This window comes from Alnus glutinosa, chromosome 14 (assembly GCF_958979055.1).
Source record: "Alnus glutinosa chromosome 14, dhAlnGlut1.1, whole genome shotgun sequence".
Classification (NCBI taxonomy): domain Eukaryota; kingdom Viridiplantae; phylum Streptophyta; class Magnoliopsida; order Fagales; family Betulaceae; genus Alnus; species Alnus glutinosa.
Window position 1 is genome coordinate 6,397,611 of NC_084899.1, and position 17,137 is coordinate 6,414,747.

General features: G+C 36.4%; 2 protein-coding genes across 3 annotated transcripts; one reads left to right on the top strand and one right to left on the bottom strand.

The window, feature by feature from the left end:
- Nucleotides 1-657: 657 nt before the first annotated feature.
- Nucleotides 658-3,366, bottom strand: LOC133857732 (uncharacterized). The gene is made up of 2 exons (XM_062293062.1): nt 2,171-3,366; nt 658-1,299 (listed from the first exon to the last, which is right to left on the bottom strand). The coding sequence occupies exons 1-2, from the start codon at nt 2,864-2,866 to the stop codon at nt 1,030-1,032; spliced, it is 966 nt and encodes a 321-aa protein (XP_062149046.1). The 5' UTR covers nt 2,867-3,366; the 3' UTR covers nt 658-1,029.
- A 3,613-nt stretch (nt 3,367-6,979) lies between these two features.
- Nucleotides 6,980-16,279, top strand: LOC133857689 (NADH-cytochrome b5 reductase-like protein). 2 transcript variants are annotated; one of them, XM_062292996.1, is made up of 13 exons: nt 6,980-7,264; nt 8,670-8,712; nt 9,073-9,148; nt 10,322-10,381; nt 10,490-10,540; nt 11,915-11,969; nt 12,108-12,178; nt 12,255-12,306; nt 12,637-12,714; nt 14,573-14,662; nt 14,762-14,954; nt 15,640-15,708; nt 15,802-16,279. In XM_062292996.1, exons 1-12 carry the CDS (start codon nt 7,097-7,099, stop codon nt 15,678-15,680), a joined length of 978 nt encoding a protein of 325 aa, XP_062148980.1. In that variant the 5' UTR covers nt 6,980-7,096; the 3' UTR covers nt 15,681-15,708; nt 15,802-16,279. The 2 variants fall into 2 exon arrangements, with proteins under 2 accessions (XP_062148980.1, XP_062148979.1); XM_062292995.1 differs by having other exon boundaries at nt 6,985-7,264; nt 14,762-14,875.
- Nucleotides 16,280-17,137: the final 858 nt, after the last annotated feature.

Genomic DNA, 17,137 nt, shown 5'->3' on the forward strand with positions numbered 1-17,137 from the left:
TATTTATTAATTTATTTTCATATCACTAATTAGCAAGGTCTATGCCTACGTGATTACCTATTGTTGGAGTCATATCAGACAGCACATGAATTTATTATTTATATAACCTATTGGGGACATTAGCCTTATATCCTTCGACAAGATGGGAAAGTTGTGTGGCCCATGTGGGGTTTAAATGCCACTTTGAACACCAAATCGAATCCTTCAAAGATCTTACATTGGCATTTTGTTTGGAAAAATTTGTCTCATTTTCTCCGATCTCCGTTTAACTTGATTTAGGCTATGAAAGGAAAGGGTTTAGTCGCCATCACCTGCGGTTTAAATACCACTTTTGAGTGTTTTGTAAATATTTTGTATTTAAAGTTGGGTTTATGGAAAGAATAAAAGACCGCAGGATTAATTTATTAGTACTCTTTTTTGCTAAAACAACAAAAAGCTTCTCCAAAGAGAGTTATCAAACAAACGGGACCTATCTTTGCCAGGACAGTACAGTTTAACAAAAATTTACAGGGTTTTCTTTTATTGATAAGAACTCAAACTCAGGTTTTCTTTTTTTTTCATTCTTCTTTTCCTTTTCCTTATTTCACTGATATATTTTAATATTTGTATTCTGGTGCTGAAATCTGTTAGCAGTGCCGTAACTCTTACAGCCAGCAATACAGAACGTACTTTTGGATAGAATGAGTACATGCCAAATAAAGGGTGAAAATAACCCAAATAGCAGTAGATTATTCAGATGATCTTAACATTTCCCAATTATATCAAACTAATCAGCTCCAGGTGTATTGAATTGATCTTTCAAGCAGCTCATACTCTAACTATGGTAATGGAGTTCTTATGAAGAATATTCCTCCTATACTCTCCCTTCATCAAGTTCTTAGCCCTTCTCATTTCACTATAACACACAGCGAGTCACATGTCCCCCATTGCTGTTCTTTGGTCTGGTTTGTCTGTGCTTTTTGATACACCAGTACATTCCAACCGTGATGACTCAAAAGAAGTTGTACATATTTTCAGTGATATAGCTTTTTATGAAGATTTTGCCCACTTTATAGTTGACCTGGCCAAAGCATCCATGGGGTCAATGCATTTCTTGAGAAGAGGATCATCGTGAGGCAGAAGACCATGCATTTCATCAGAAGCAAGGATGACTGTGTTCACAGCCCTCACCAAGAGAAGTTGGATAGCAATTCTTAAGAGATTCCTCGCTCCTTCAATGTCTTTTCTTTTCAATGCTTCAATTGCAGGAATTACAATGTGCTGCATGGCTGCTTGGTCTGGCAACACAACCTCAAAGCCCTGCACATTGAAGGTGGTCGTTTCAAGCACAAAAGAAAACCAGTTTCAGGGTTGTGACTCCCATTCCAACTAATTCAAGAAGCTCATAATAGAATGCAAAATTAAATAGAACGGCGGAGGAGAGAGAAAGAAAACAAAGACAAAGATTTATGGATGGTTTCGTGGTCGAAATCTACGTCCACCACTAAAAAGAGTTAAAAAATACTACATCTTGCTCTTATTCTTTGACGGTCTTTACAATGCAAATGACTCTTATTTCTGATTTTTTAGAAAGTAAGAGATATACGTATTCAAAAATCATATATTGTACCCCAAAAATCATATATTAAAAAAGCCTGTTGGGGACGGTAAAACGTCCCCCAAATATCATTTCCCATTGTACCACTTACTGAATCAAGGCTTAATGACCAACATTCTCTTTCTTCATGTTGGTATAGTTGTCCTTAAAGAACTCTCATGAGTCATTTAAGCAGGTTTAGGGGCTGGCCATTAGTGTCAACTAGAGGATCATAAACACAAATATGCAGACATAAGCTTAGTTGACATCTTTGTGGCTTCCACTTAATTGTCGTACAAGGTACATATAGCTTGTAATTATTTGGTTTTTTACTAATCATGATCTTAGTTTGATTAAGCAATCTATACTTCAGAAAAATATAAGTCGGCCACAAAATTCGAGTGGCAAGTCACTTGATGATCTGGTGCCTCATGGTGCATGAGGTTTAAGGTTCAACCCATTGAATGCAAATAATTAAAGCTCGAGCATTACCCGACTAGTGTGGAGGGGGCACTTTGCACGATATCCCGGGGATCTAGTCGGGGTGAAGTCCCGAATAACCCAGTTATTAGAAAAAAGAAAAAATTGGGATACCTGACTTCGTAGTTTCTCCTGATAAAAACCAGCGATTGGAGCTGCAGGTGTAGCAAGCACCCCAATTCGCACGTCACTCCCAGCTTCAAGTGGCCTGAACTTTGCTTCGCTGAGCTCCGTGGTAACACAGTCACCTACATGAAGGAAGGGTAAAGAACATCCCTCAGAAATCTCACTGTGCCACGCATGTGACAGATGGCATGGCATGACTATGCAACGAGCTCCAGACTGCTCAAGAAACACCCTTTTGCGCTGCAAATTCCCGACTATTGGGGCATGATTGAATTGGATTTTAGCATTTGTATTGTTGAATGAATGAAATGAGCCAACAGGAAGCTCTTCACTTATTGCTGGGTCGCTGCAGACAACGAAAGGTACACATTCTTGCCCATCTTTAGAACTCCACAGGACAAGCTTTTCCAAGAAAATCAGAGTAGAAAAAACAGATACCCCTCCAATGATTCCAACTGTATTTCGTTGGCTGAGCAGGGAATTTGGGGCCTGACATCTTTTTAGAGCCATTCCTGAGCTCAAATTCCTCTTGGATTCAAGCAAGTTTCCACTCTCATCAAAGTTTATGGGCGGCACTGAAGATATTTGTGCAGCTACAGATGGATTTCTGAACTGGGTTTTATTCTTATTTACACTTCCTAGAATAACTGTCGTGCAATTTAATGTGTGGAAGGACATTTTCATGGCCAACAGCGATCGGATATATCCTATGAACTTCACCTCTGAAGCTAAAATCGATCAGCCACTAAATATCTCTCACTTGTGAACAAAACTCAGCTCTTGAAAACTTTGAGACTCTCCATGGAAACTTCACTCTAAAACACTAGTATTTCCCTCTCTAACAGCCAACCCACCTCAGAGAATCTTGTATGTCATGGCTTTCAATATACAGATCATTCCTGTATGCCTGTTGCCTACTAAACCTAAGCTTGATCATCTGATAAGACCAAAAAAATTCTGAAGGTTTTGCAACCCCAGATCCCAAACTGAACCTAAACTAGTTAGCTCATGGTTGGGTTATAGGCAGAATTCAGAATAAAAACCCAAAAACAGCGAAGAATCATAATCCCTCTGAGGCATCAGGACTACAGAAGGCAATTAATTAAGCATTTAAGCCCCTGATCCTCCAACTTTGGAAGGCTTTTATATACATGCATATATACATATCACCTTGAATGTACCCAGCCATAAGAAATTAGGAGTAATCTGCATAATTGTAATCCTGTCAGCTTCTGCTAGTGCATCATTGTCGGGCTTAAAAAAATATATATTATTATATTTAAGATCTAGTTTGTAAATATCCATAATAAGACAAATATTGCTTACATTATTATATGCATCACCTTTTATTGTTGTCTGACATATACGATAAGGATGTCACTGTGGAAAGACAAAGAAGAGCACTCCCCACACACTGTAAAACATACTTAATCGGCCAAAGGGGGAAAAGAGGGAAAAATAATAATAATAATAGAGTATAGGTTAAATCAGCATTTATTCAAAAAATTTAAGCTTTTCTTCTTTATTTTAAAATGTTAAGCTTATAGAAAATTATGAATTTACTTAATCAATTTATATTCTAAAATTCCTGCTCATGTGTAGAGTCAAACTTTTTCTTAATAGATGAGGCCTAACATATAGAATATTTAATTGAAATAAAAAGTGAACGAGGAAGAAAGTGCTCAAATTATAACCTCTACTCTGATATGTACTATATTAAATAATCATTTATCATAAAGTTTAAGTTAATAGAAATTAGTGAATCTAATCATTTAATTTAAGGTGATACAATGTCAAATCCTCATCTATCTTGTACCATTGTGGGTGATCAACCTACTTTTCTGCAAAGAAAAGAGTAATGGAAATAGCATATATAATGACGTTCTCATTGGTGGTAGAGATGACCAACCAGTCATCCCCATAACCAGTCAAACTGATAGTCTCATAAAGCCTGAAATCAAGAGGTCTAACATGATTGGTTTGATTAAGGATAACTATTAACTGAGATGGTTTGAGATAAGTCATGTTGCTGCTGCACAAGCTTATCCAGTCTTCATATGCCATTGAGCTCCAATAAGCTTCGATCAGCTAGCTCCTCTGGGTATTAGTCTTGGGATCATCTTCTAATGGGTTTTTTTTTTCTTCTAGAAAATGATGTCTAATTGGATTAACAAGGTGGCCGGAGATATCCGAGTCTTACAAGCCATTATTATGCTCCCCAAGAAATATGTCAATATTGATATTTGATATGGTATGGTATAGCGGGATAGAAATTTTTTACAAACTGATTATCAATAAATTTTAATTTTTAAAAATGACATGTATCACTATTGTTTTATTTATTCATGCATGATTCATGATTGTGAATGCAAAAGAATATCTCTGGAGATGATGCACCCCCATTTAAGTCCTGCTCATATATCTTTTTCAGCCAACAACTCTCTTGCTTTGCTTTACTGAAGTCCAACATGTACATTTATTCATAATTAGATTTGAAGCTCTGAAACGTCACGTTGGAATATAAATTAAGTAATTTTTTTTTTTTATTAATTTAAGTTTTTGAGATAATTGGTGATTTAACATAGTACGTATCAGATACAAAGATCCCGAGTTTCAACATTGTCTCCATCAATTTACTTCTCATTTCAATTAAATATTTCACATGTTAAAATAATAATTAAATGTATTATTTTCTATTTGCTTAAGCTTTTGAGACAATTCGTGATTTAATAACCCTTAGATTTGGAGCATTTAAAGAAGCCATTTTATCTCATATTTGTAGCTTGTTCCTAACTCTGTGAGACTTGGGGTGTACAAGCGGTTATTGTCTCTAACAGGGCTAATCGCAACTACCTTACGCAGTTATCAAATTTTCATAACCACAACCACCCCGCTTTAAGTGGTTAGTAGTTTTAAAATAACCAGCGGTTAGCGGTTAATAAAACTCATAAACGCACCGCATAACCGATTTTTAGAAATGAACATTTTGGATCTATATTGGTGTTTTTGACCTTTATTAAGTCTCTTTTTAAGGTCTATTTTAGATGGTTTTAGGCCTTTATAAAATAATTAGAATGCTTCAAAATGTAACAAAGCTAAAAATATTATTATTATTATTATTATTATTATGTTATGAATAAATATCAATTTCATTAAATTCAAAATAAAAACCTTATATTAAATACATTTAAACGATGTCGTTTTATATATATAAGAGTAGCCGGTTAATGGTTTTTAATTACATCTACCTACATCTATAATCGCTAGCCACCTATTTGTAAGAATTAACGGTTATTAGGCGGTTAATAAACATCCACTTGTACAACTCTACGTGTACCCTTGCCATCATTAATCTATGAACATTATGTACCACTTTGACAAGAAATGTCACCTATAATTTTTTTTTATTTATTTCTTAGGTAGAAATGTCACCTACAAGAAATATCACCACAGTCAAGTCACTCTTGTTTTTTGTTCATTGATTTGGTAAAATTCTCCGTTGCCTTATCATGATGAATTTGTTTGTTAGATGTCATTATCGAAGTACCAAAAATATTATAATACTTAATAAGTTCAAAGATTGATTCTTTCATCTCATCAGTGAAAAAAATATTATAATACTTAATAAGTTCAAAGATTGATTCTTTCATATCATCATCATCTTCCAATGATTTCTAGAACCTGTAATTTGATGACGGCTCCTATTAAGCCATTTTCAACTACTCATGAGAGGAGTGGTTATTGCAAGTATGATGACGGTTTCTATCGGTGTGTTAGGTTTGGATTGTGTAAATGTATGAGTATAAGATTAGAAAAGTTAACTCTAAGCCGACTTATTTAATTAAAATGGTCAAATCCTTCAACTTTAATCCTTTAATTTTGTATTAAGTTCGTGTCAGGTTTGCAGGTCATGTGAAAAATTGTCTGTCTTTATGTCACGTGTCGAATTTGGGTTATAAGACTACATAGGTCAACTTTAAACCCACCAATTTAACTAAATAGATTATATTCATCAACCTTAACCCTTTTAATTTCATGTTGTGTTCGTATCGTGTTTATGAGTCGTGTGAAAAATTACCAGTCCTAATTGCAAGTAAAAAGCTTATGGGAAAACTTTATTTAAGGTTACCAAACTTTCACCATTTTTGAAAGAATGTACTTGAACTTTAAAATGTTTCAATTTAAGGTATTCATTTTTCAAAAATTCTCAATTAGGGGGTCCTTTGTTAAGATTCTTCATTTTTTTAGAAGAAAAAAAAAAGAAGAAAAAAATAGCTAGAATTTAGGTTTTTGTTAGAGTTTTAACGGAATTTGCAAAAATACATATGCCTGAATCTTTGAAAATTTTTATAATTTTTTTTTTTTAAATGGACACGAGTATTTTGGGAATTTTGATAGGATTTGACCAAAAATCCTAACGAAAGACTCCTAATTGAGACTTTCTGAAAAATAAATACCCTAAATTGAGATGTTTTGAAGTTCAAATATCTTATTTAAAAAAAAAAAAAAAAAAAAAAAAAAAAAAAAAGAAAATTTGGTACCATCATGTAAAGCTACCCTAAGTTTATAAATTTACTAGGAAAATGTGATTTTGGGTCCAATCGCTTGACTGAGCCGAAGGATGGCGAGGCCTAGAGAGCCCAAATTTAGCGAGGCTCAATTTAATTTTTTCATGCTAGGCCCATCCTTTCAAAATGAGACCGACTTAAACACGAGCGTAGGCTCGCTTTAAAACTTTAAGACACCTGGCATCATTTCATTCGTTGTATTAGGCCCTTGACCACACACTATTATTTCTCTGTTTCTCTACGGAAGAAGAAAGGCACAGAGAATAAGAATAGTGTCGAAAAACGAAAGCGCTAAAAAACCCTCTTTTTATTTGAGCGTTATTTCTTTGTTTCTTGTCCATTGAAAATGGCTACGTTTTTCAGGAGGCTCGCCAGAGCTACTCCGATCGCATTCACCGGTGCATTTGGCGGCCAAACCAAGTCTAGCTTCAGTGCTTTCCGGATACCCATTGGAGCAGTCGCAGCAGTTTCTGGTGGAATCTCGTACTACTACTACTTTTCCTCGTCGAATTTGGTAATGTACCTTTATAATTCCATCTGGGTTTTCTCCTGATTGGTCGTTGGTGATGTAATCTGTGGTGGTTGATTATGTTTCTGTGGTTGAATGGTGGGGTAAACTCAGTTGGGTTTTTAAACTTCGAAGGCTTCGGGAGGAATTGGATATTTTACGAAGAAAGAAAGAGGATTTCAGATATTTGGAGTGATGGGCTGGTTTCATTTGACGTGTATAGTACTTGTTCAAATCGATTGATTATCAATGTTTTTTAGTTTCTGTGAGTTTTGGAAGTTCTGTGGCAATGCTGTGAAATTGCACAAGTGTTTAGCTATTTGCAAACAAATAAGGATATAAATATTCATATTTTACGTTACAAGAACCGATCGAAATAGACAGAGCACACAATTTCATTTCTGGGTAAGTACCAAACAAACTCGTAAGATTTCTGGATGTGTAGTTGGGGCTTTACAGGGCCTTCTAATTGTCTCTCCTGCCATGGATTTATTGAGAGCAGAGACCATCTTTTCTTTCTTTGTGGGTTTAGTCGAAGAATTTGGTTTGCTCTTATGAAGGCTTGTGGCTATTCTGATCCTCCTTCAGACTGGGATTCAGTTGTGGTTTGGAGTGCTGCTAGGCTGAAGGGTAGAAGTTTAAAATCTTGCCTTGCAAAGCTTTGTCTTGGAGCTTGCATCTATCATTTGTGGAAACAACGAAATGTCCTGCTTCATGGCATTACTCCCAAGACTGAAGAAGCCATTTTTGGCCAGATTAGATGGGAAGTACGTTCCAGAAACTTGGCAAAAGTTTCGGTAAAACCAGTGGACATAGATTTACCTCTTGCTCTGCAGTGGAATCTCTTCCCTCTCTTGTAATTTGTTTCTGTTTGTGGTTGGCTGCTGGCTGGTTTTGTGATCTGTAGTTAGTGTGTTTCCTGGTTTAAGAAATGTGGGTCCAGGTAGCTGGAGTGACTTTCTGTATTGTTGAGTTTTGTTCTGTAAAGGTCTTAATTCATCCACAAAAAAAAAAAGATTCACTCTGAAGAGGAAAGAGGAAGGGCAATTTTCATACAAGGATCTTTAAATGTATGCACAACTCATTCCGCCACAAATGGCCTCGCACACCACATATATGTGATGGGCTTTATTTACTTATAGTTTATATGGTGCAATTCACGAGGAATCAGTTTGAGTTCCCTAATGGTATAGCATAATATGATATCTTTCTGCCCCTGAACAAAATTCACTGCTGATAAATGTAAAAGCTGATTTTTTGTAGATATTTCAATTTTAGTGTTCTTATGAAGTTTAAAGTGTTTTTTCATGCTCATTATGGGCTTTAACATGAAATAGTTGTTAGATTTCTGATTACCATATTTTAGCCATATATGCTAGTTATCTATAATGGCTCTGCTTTTTATTTACAGGTTTTTCTGGATCAAATCAATGAAGGGGCAGGTCCAAAAGTTGGTGAGTCTTTTATCAAACTTCAACAATGTTTAGGAAGGACTGGCTTAGACTTTCTCAGGTTTTTTTTTTTTTTTTTTTTGATAAGTAATTTTTGTTCCCAAGGGAAGGGGTAAGGGGAGATTCGAACTAGTGACCTCATCTTCACGAGGCGTGGTCCACAACCGATTAAGCTACTCCTTAAGGACACTTTCTCAACATTCTTAATCAATTTATGCAGATATTGAGAATTTCATACACTGACGAAGCTTTTTAACATTTGGAAATTGCTTCATATGGCTGCAAATTCCTTAAGTGCCTGATACGTGATTTTTCACCCTTTATTGTATTGTGTAAGTTCAATGATCTTTTGTTCATTTTCAGCACTCAAACCAGATAAGTGGATTGAATTTAAGTTGCAAGACACAGCAAGGGTCAGTCACAATACTCAACTCTTCAGGTATATAGTCTAGGCTCAACCCTTTTTATATTTTATTCAAGATCAGCTAATGGGTAATCACCTTGATGGGTGAAAAGTGTTTGGTCAGAAATCCGTGATCAGTTTCAAAGAGACAGTACTCAACCGATTAGGGGCAACATTGAAAAACTTAAAACAAAGAATATAAAGGAGAATGAAGAGAGTCAAGCTAGGAATGATTTACAAGTAGTTGTTGGAGATGAAAGCAAAATATCTAAATGATGGTTGTTGTGGATGGCATAGTATTAGTAACTAAAGTGAACTTTATATCAAATATATGGAGCCTTTTGTGATATCTGCACCCCTTACTGGAATGTTGTCATTTCTCAACATTTACACATTTTAAAGCTCACACAGGCACCAAGTTTCTCATGGAGGTTTATTTTTACTGTTGGATGTCACTCACCATTAAGAGCTTATGAAAACCTATATGCTATATCCACTAGTCAATTTATGTTTATTTCTATGTTGCCACTTGATGTACAATCGACCTCCAGTTAAATTCTAAAGTACATTTGATCAGCCTTATATTGTGCCCCTAATCCATTTTTTTGGATATTTTTCCACTTAAGGTAGCCTTTTGGGGTGATATGGCTATGGTTTTCCTTTTGAGGAGCATATTGAAGCATAATGGATTTCTGTAGTGCCTTCAACATCATGGTTGCATCAATCTGTGACTTAATTGCTGGTTTATCTATCCACTATATTTCTGTAAATGATCTTAGCGCTCAGTGGCCATATCACACCACATATGAATATAATAGTTAACCTAGCTATTTCCCAAGTATTCACCACCTAAAGTTGTTATCAGGTAGCATTTTCACTGTAATATTTGTTACATCCATTGTATTTTGCATAGCATCTAGAACTCCGGCTAGTGGTTAATTTGGCAGTATCATCACATTTTGAAAATACAATTATAAATGAGGTCACTTGGAGGAACCTCAAGAATTCTCTAGTTTATGTGAACTGAAAAAAAGCAGAAAGAAACAGAAAACTCATTGGAATGCTATAAAAAACATAGTACACATTTAACCTTTCTGACTGTTTAGGTTTTTTAAGTTGTCAGTGTGGCTTCCACATGCCTTGTTTGTTTAGTTTGGAAAGAGTGTTAAATGTAACTTATTTTTTGATTTTTCACCTTGCAAATGGTAGGTTTTCATTTGATCCTACAGCCAAGTTGGGTCTAGATGTTGCTTCATGCATTATTACAAGGTATGTTTGTGCTGTTTGTGATGAGTAAACATTACTGTAAAAAAAGTGTTGGATCTGGAAGAAATCCGCCTGTGAATTCACTGTCTTGATGCATTATTGTCACTGTAGGGCTCCTATAGGACAAGATGATGAAGGGAAACCAAAATATGTCATACGCCCGTAAGTCTTCCACTCTCCTATTTAAATGATAAGATGCCTGATCTGAACTTTTCTTTCCCAGTCTATCGTACCTGATTGTGTAAATTTGAAGTTTATTGTTTTACTAATTGTATCTATTATGATGAGGTTTATACTATTTAAATTGCATATGAGTCTGCAAATACCCACATTGCCATGCCCTTTATACCTTGGTAAGCTCAATATCATCCATTTTGTAGTTCTCAGTTCTTACATTACCTGAACCTAGAAGGTAAGTCTGTGTTAGGGTTGGTTTTGTGGGTGGTTCCAGCATGGGTGATTAGGTGTTGGGCGGCTCCAATGGGGAAGACTGTTGCGAAGGGTTCTCTGAGTTTTTTTTTTTTTTTTGAACAGTGTTTGGAAGCTGGTGGGTTTTTAGGGTTTGATTTGGTCGGCAGTGGAGAAGCTTGGGATGGTGGACAGTAGCTATGTTGGGATGGTGATGGACATGGTGTTGGCTCAATTGGGGTAGCACAACATGGATCGTGTGATTGCTATAGGAAACAATCGGTAGGGCTCTGATACTAATTTGATGCAGGACAAACATTGATCACTACAATACATGGTGAAATTAGGGTAAAGAGAGAAGAAAGAAGGTAGGAGAAAGTGGGAAGAGAAAGAAGCTAAAAGGGGGAGAAGAAGAAGCCAAGAAGAGAGGAAGCCGGGAAAGAGAAGAGAGAAGTTAGGGAGAAGGAGAGAGAATCAATTTCTCATAATTTTATTTCATCAGAGTCTTGCCTCCATTGAAGTACAAAAGACACTTAAATAGACTAACGACTAAAGCCTAGGGCAACACCCATTTATTGACTTACCTAATATGATATAGGGTAATGCTCATTTATTTAATTGCCTAGAATAATTTAGGACAATCACTTATTTATTGAATTACCAAAAACAACACCATTGACTCTTAAAACATAAAACTAAATATTAATAACCTAATTAATTAATAAGATCTAAATTAGTTATGAGATCTCTACCCCTCTCTGTTTTAACCATGTTGTATCTTATTTTTTCTCTTTTACTTGGTTATATCACAAATCCTGATGTTTCTGTATGTTTGGATGTCCTGATTACCTGATTAGTTGTACTCTATAAGTTAGTTTGATATTAGATTAGTTGTGTATTTAGACTCTATGATCACCATAATTTGAGAGATTGGGTATCGTTTATATTATTTCAGCAAAAATCAATTACGAAAAAGGCACATAGTTCCCTGTTAAGGTTCATGTCTTGATTGACAATGTCTTAATATTGGAATGATCAGACGTTGATCATTTACTTGCCATGTTGGCTACTTTTGGTTTTGCTTATATAGGCAACTTGTGGAGCTAACTTGATATGTTCTGTTTTCAGCTATACTCCCATATCAGATCCAGATTCTAAGGGATACTTTGACTTACTAATTAAGGTTTGCTGTCAATTACGGATTACTCAATTTTCATTGTTTTTTTCTTTCTTCTGCTTTCACTTTTGAAAATGTCTTGCATCATACATGTAGTGCTCTTCATATGAAATGTTTTTTCATTTTCTTTTAAAATTATTCCAGGTGTATCCAGAAGGAAAAATGAGTCAGCATTTCGCTAGCTTAAAACCTGGCGATGTAGTTGAAGTCAAAGGGTAAATTATATGTGTCCACAAGTGTTAGCAGGCGATGTGCTGTACATTATCTTCATGGAAAGCTAATTTCTTGCAGGCCCATTGAGAAGCTAAGATACACTCCCAATATGAAGAAACACATTGGCATGGTAAGAGAAGTTATCTAGAAAATAAATTTAATTTGACAGTGGTGTCCTCAACTTGTGGTGTGCCATTTATTTACAATTGAATTTTTAGTAAAATGATAGCGCCAGGCTGCAACTCTTATTGTATCAATGGCATATTATCTGTTTGTGATTGGAACTGTCTCTTACTTCTTAGTATTACATTCAGTTTCTAGTTCTCGTTGCTGTCCTTTTCTAATGACAAGAACCAGTAGTTTATCTGCAAATTAGTCATTGTAACATGGAATATTTTTGAAGTTTAATGAACATGGGTAATCACCTTTATCTGAAGCTAATTATATTTTGTTCATTCAGATTGCTGGTGGGACCGGCATAACTCCAATGCTTCAGGTTATTGAGGCTATACTGAAAAATCCTGATGACAAAACTCAGGTGAGGGTTGCCTCTCATATTGTTATTTATGTAACTCTAAGTAACAATTTTCTCTTGATGTGCAGATTGCCTATGCTACATGTGTGTGTGTGTATTACAATTATGGTTTTAAATGCATTAGGATTAGGTAGGGGTGTTAATTCGGATTTTTGTGCCGTGTTGAGTCGTGGATATACGACTATATGGGTCAACCTAAACACGACCCATTTAATTAATCGTGTCAAACTCCTTAATCTTGATATGACCCGTTAAACTAAATGGGTAACACGACACGACTTGAATAACTCATTTAATAAATTGATCGTGTTGGGTTGATACGAACACGACCCATTTCAACCTATTTAATATAATGGATTTTTTTTTTCCTAAGCAATGCAATATTTTACTAATAAAATGTTGCAAAGGGGAGGGGAATAGGGCCCAAACTATCATACAATACCCAAAAGAAGCAGCATATGGGATGAGATGGGCATTAAGCCCATTAATAGTAAGTCAAAGGTGGGCCAAAGGTCCAAAACCAAATAACCCCAGTGTTCCTGGCGGTGGGGCCCACCACACCGGCCAGAGTGCCTTTGACAACATGTCGTGGCAGCCGCATGTTCACCCCCACCATTATCTAGCACCGAAGGTCAACATGAACCTCAAGCGCTATGCCGTCAGTTTGGCCATCGCTGCCTCCATTGTCGCCTCCCTTGTTCTCGTCCACGGTCACCATATTGAGTCTGTGCCCAAACTTCCCCTCATGATCAGGGACTCCGTCAAGAGAGTCGAGAAAACCTATGTGGCTCTCAAGGTCCTCAAACAGATCAGCACCTATCTCGACATTGAAAAGGCCAAGGATAGGCACGCGATCCATCCCAGTACGGATAATAAGTGTAACCGCCACCACATCAACTGGAAGGGTCCACTGATTGTGTACAGAACCATGGACGCCAAGCTTGTGGAGGCCTTCTGAAACATTCCTCGTGTTGATATCATGAACGTTGAGAAGTTGAACCTGCTGAAGCTGGCTCCTGGTGGTCATCTTGTGTGGTTCGTGATCTGGACCAAGTTGGCCTTCAAGAAGCTGGACTCGATCTACGGATCGTTCAAGAAGCCCTTAGAGAAGGAGAACTATATCTACGTATCATACAAACTCAGTGCACCGGGAACACCTGCTGCAAAAGGGGTTATAGATCTGCCATATGGTTGGAAAATGAGGAGGTGAATTGGTGTTTGCCCCGGTCCCCGATGTGGAGGCTCATAAGCTACAAGCACGGTAGATAAAGTGTGCAGGGGGCGGAGGAGATTCTGAAGAGACTAGAGGAGCGTGTGGGTGACGATAGAGGGCAGAGAGGAGCAGATCTGGCTTTTAAACAAAGGGAAGTGGGGAAGGAGGGGGAGAAGCTGAGGAGTAGGATCCTCCTCCCTGGAGCTTTCACTGGAGAGAGGGGGACTGTCCTCACTAGGAGATGGGGAACTCTCACAGTGGAGATGGAGACTCTCAAATGGGAGGTGGGAAACTTCTTTTTCCAATGAAAATAAAGTTATATACTTGGCGTTTTTATGGGTAAAAATGCAATTTAATTATAGGAGTTATGCGGGTTAAGTGGGTTGACACAAATTTGACCCGTTTATTAATCGTGTTTAACCGGGTCGACCTGTTACCTTATTACACTAAACCCTAACTCTCTAATTTTGTATCGTGTTGGTGTCTGGTTCGTGGGTCATGTCAAACATTGTTAGGCCGAGGATTAGGTGCATGCACAAGCATAAGTGGCAAGGCATTTCTTTCTGTAGATTTACGTGTTATATCTTTAATGCCACCCTCAACAGATATTTGAAAATTTTTCTTGATGATGGCTTTGTGTTCTCGCAGGTATCACTGCTTTATGCCAACGTCTCCCCAGATGACATTCTACTTAAACAGAAGCTTGACATACTTGCAACTAGCCATCCAAACTTAAAGGTACAGTTGTTTCAGTATGTTAAGGCTATTGCTGTTTTGTCCAAATTCCATGTTGTTTTCAAACAGTTATGGCTTATTTGTTATGACAAAAAAACCCAGGTATTCTACACCGTCGATAATCCATCAAAGAATTGGAGAGGAGGTACAGGTTACATATCAAAGGATATGGTTGTCAAAGGTTTACCTGGTCCTAGTGATGATACTCTAATCCTTGTGAGTGTTACTTCGTTACTCCAACATCTCAACTTTCACATGCTTATGTACTTAATCAGGATATGGCATCAGGTCAAGTGTAAGTGTGTATGTGTATATATATATATGTATATATGTTGGTGAGGACGAGCAAAAGCGGAAAAAAGAAATACAAAAAGTCGACTCCAATTCGTTTAGAAAGGATCCATGGGGCTGACCCAATTAGTTGGAATTAGAGTTTTGCAATAGGGGTGATTATCCAGGTTCACGTGTCCAGTTAGAGTCATGTCGAAGCATGAATATAAATATAGGTCAAATTTAAACCGACTCATTTAATTAAATAGGTCAGGCCCTTCAACCCTAACCTACTAATTTTATTGTGTCAAAAAAATTGCCAACTCTACTTTGCAGTCTTGACATTTTTTTGACCAATAGGTGATGACCCTTGTACCCCATTTGTAATCTGATATAAGATCCCCATTTGAGTAACAAGCCAATCTGCATGAGTTGGATTGGGTTTGCTGTGAACGTGCAATTTATCAAGTTCCTGCATCCATCAACCAGAGCTTTGTCCATGTCAAGTTGAGAAGGGCAATTTTTCAAATAGTCCACTGCTTCTTGAGAGTCAAGACATTCCTTTCCTTCTACTCTGCCACGCAGGCTTGACAAGTCCAACAAAACAATCTCAACCTTCGACTTAGCATTAGTATAGGAGAACTAGTCTTTTAATTAGTAAGTTGCATATTTTCAACTCCCTTAATAACTTTTTTTCTGCTTGTTCTCAGGTATGTGGCCCCCCTGGAATGATGAAAAATATATCTGGTGACAAGGCTAAAGACCGCTCGCAAGGAGAGGTATGAGAGAGCATTTTCTGCTCTTTAATTGGTGTGACCAATTGCTAAAAAAAGGTTTTAACTTGAGTTCGCTCCTTATTTTCTTCATTGCAGCTTACTGGCGTACTCAAAGAAGTTGGATATTCTGAGCAAATGGTTTACAAATTTTGACTGAAAAAGCTTGTGTACATTTGCTTCAAATTTTGAGTGCTCCCTAAAGAAACATAGGCAGCTTGAACTCGAGCAAAACATTTGAGATTTGCAAATGATATTCAAAATAAAATAACGCATTGTGAGAGCTCGCACTCCGTAGAGTTTTGATTTTGAAGAAACTCGCAGAGTTTCTGCGATGGGTTTCTCCAGGCTGTTTGTATTTTCTATACCCAATATGCCAGTCAAGAGAAAAACTTTGTTCAATAATCATCTGCTACTTTTCTGGAATGTATTTATGGCTTTTTATGACGACAAATTCCTCCGTGACCGTGAGCCTCGTACGCCCGAAAGTGTCTCCAGCTTCTTCTCTCTTGCTTCAAAAGATCCCTACTTACTGTGCCATGAACTAGATTTATGCAATAATGTGTGCTTAATGCTCCGTTTGTTTGGCTAGAAAATATTTATATTTTCAACATTTTTTTTATGTTTGGTGCAATCGAAAATGATGGTCAATATAAATCATTTTCAATTTGACTAAAAAAACTTTTTTAATTTTTGGAAAACGATTTACGGTTTTAAAAATCGTAAATTGTTTTCTAAATTTAAACTCTTAATTTTTGCACACGCGTTCGTGGGAATTTGCTACCACCACACATTGGAGTTTATTGGCAGCTCGAATTTGCGGCGAAGGTTTTTTGCTGTTGGTAATTTTTTCATATAAGCCAAACACCAGAAAAAATGATTTTTCTGAAAAATGATTTTGTTGAAAATATTTTATGAGGAAAAATATTTTACATCGAAATAAATTGAACATAATAGTATACTTTTTTAAAAAAAACAAAAAAAATTGAGAACACTATTTTTTGGGAACATCATTTTGATTCTTTTAAAAGGGGACTCTTTATAATAATAATTTTCAATTTTTTTTTATTTATTATTATTTTTTTCTAAAAAAAAAAAGAACACGGTTGAGAGCATTCCTAGTAGCCTTTTAGCTATTTTGGTGAGTCAATTTGATGAAAACATTAAAAAATCACTGTCAACAGCCTTACCACTTTAACCAAAAAGTTTTGGTGAGTGAAAATACTCATCAATTTTGATGAGTAATATCTACTCACCAACCCACTCACCAATTTCGTTTCTCCTCTCTCTCACATGATTAGCACACTTTTTCCTCTTTTTTTTTTTTTTTTTTTCTTTTTTTTCATTTTCTTCTCTCATCTCCCATCTCTCTCACACAATGATGTTCTTATTTCATGAGCACGAAGGTTTTTTTGTTCCGGACATAAATTTTGTG

Excerpts from the sequence above, each read along its gene's own strand:
- LOC133857732 (XM_062293062.1), bottom strand. The coding sequence starts at position 2,866 with ATGAAAATGTCCTTCCACACATTAAATTGCACGACAGTTATTCTAGGA. Across the intron at positions 1,300-2,170 it reads AGGAGAAACTACGAAGTCAG|GGCTTTGAGGTTGTGTTGCC; the intron begins GTATCCCAATTT and ends TTCAATGTGCAG.
- LOC133857689 (XM_062292995.1), top strand. The coding sequence starts at position 7,097 with ATGGCTACGTTTTTCAGGAGGCTCGCCAGAGCTACTCCGATCGCATTC. Across the intron at positions 7,265-8,669 it reads ACTTTTCCTCGTCGAATTTG|GTTTTTCTGGATCAAATCAA; the intron begins GTAATGTACCTT and ends TTTTATTTACAG. Across the intron at positions 10,382-10,489 it reads GCTTCATGCATTATTACAAG|GGCTCCTATAGGACAAGATG; the intron begins GTATGTTTGTGC and ends TTGTCACTGTAG.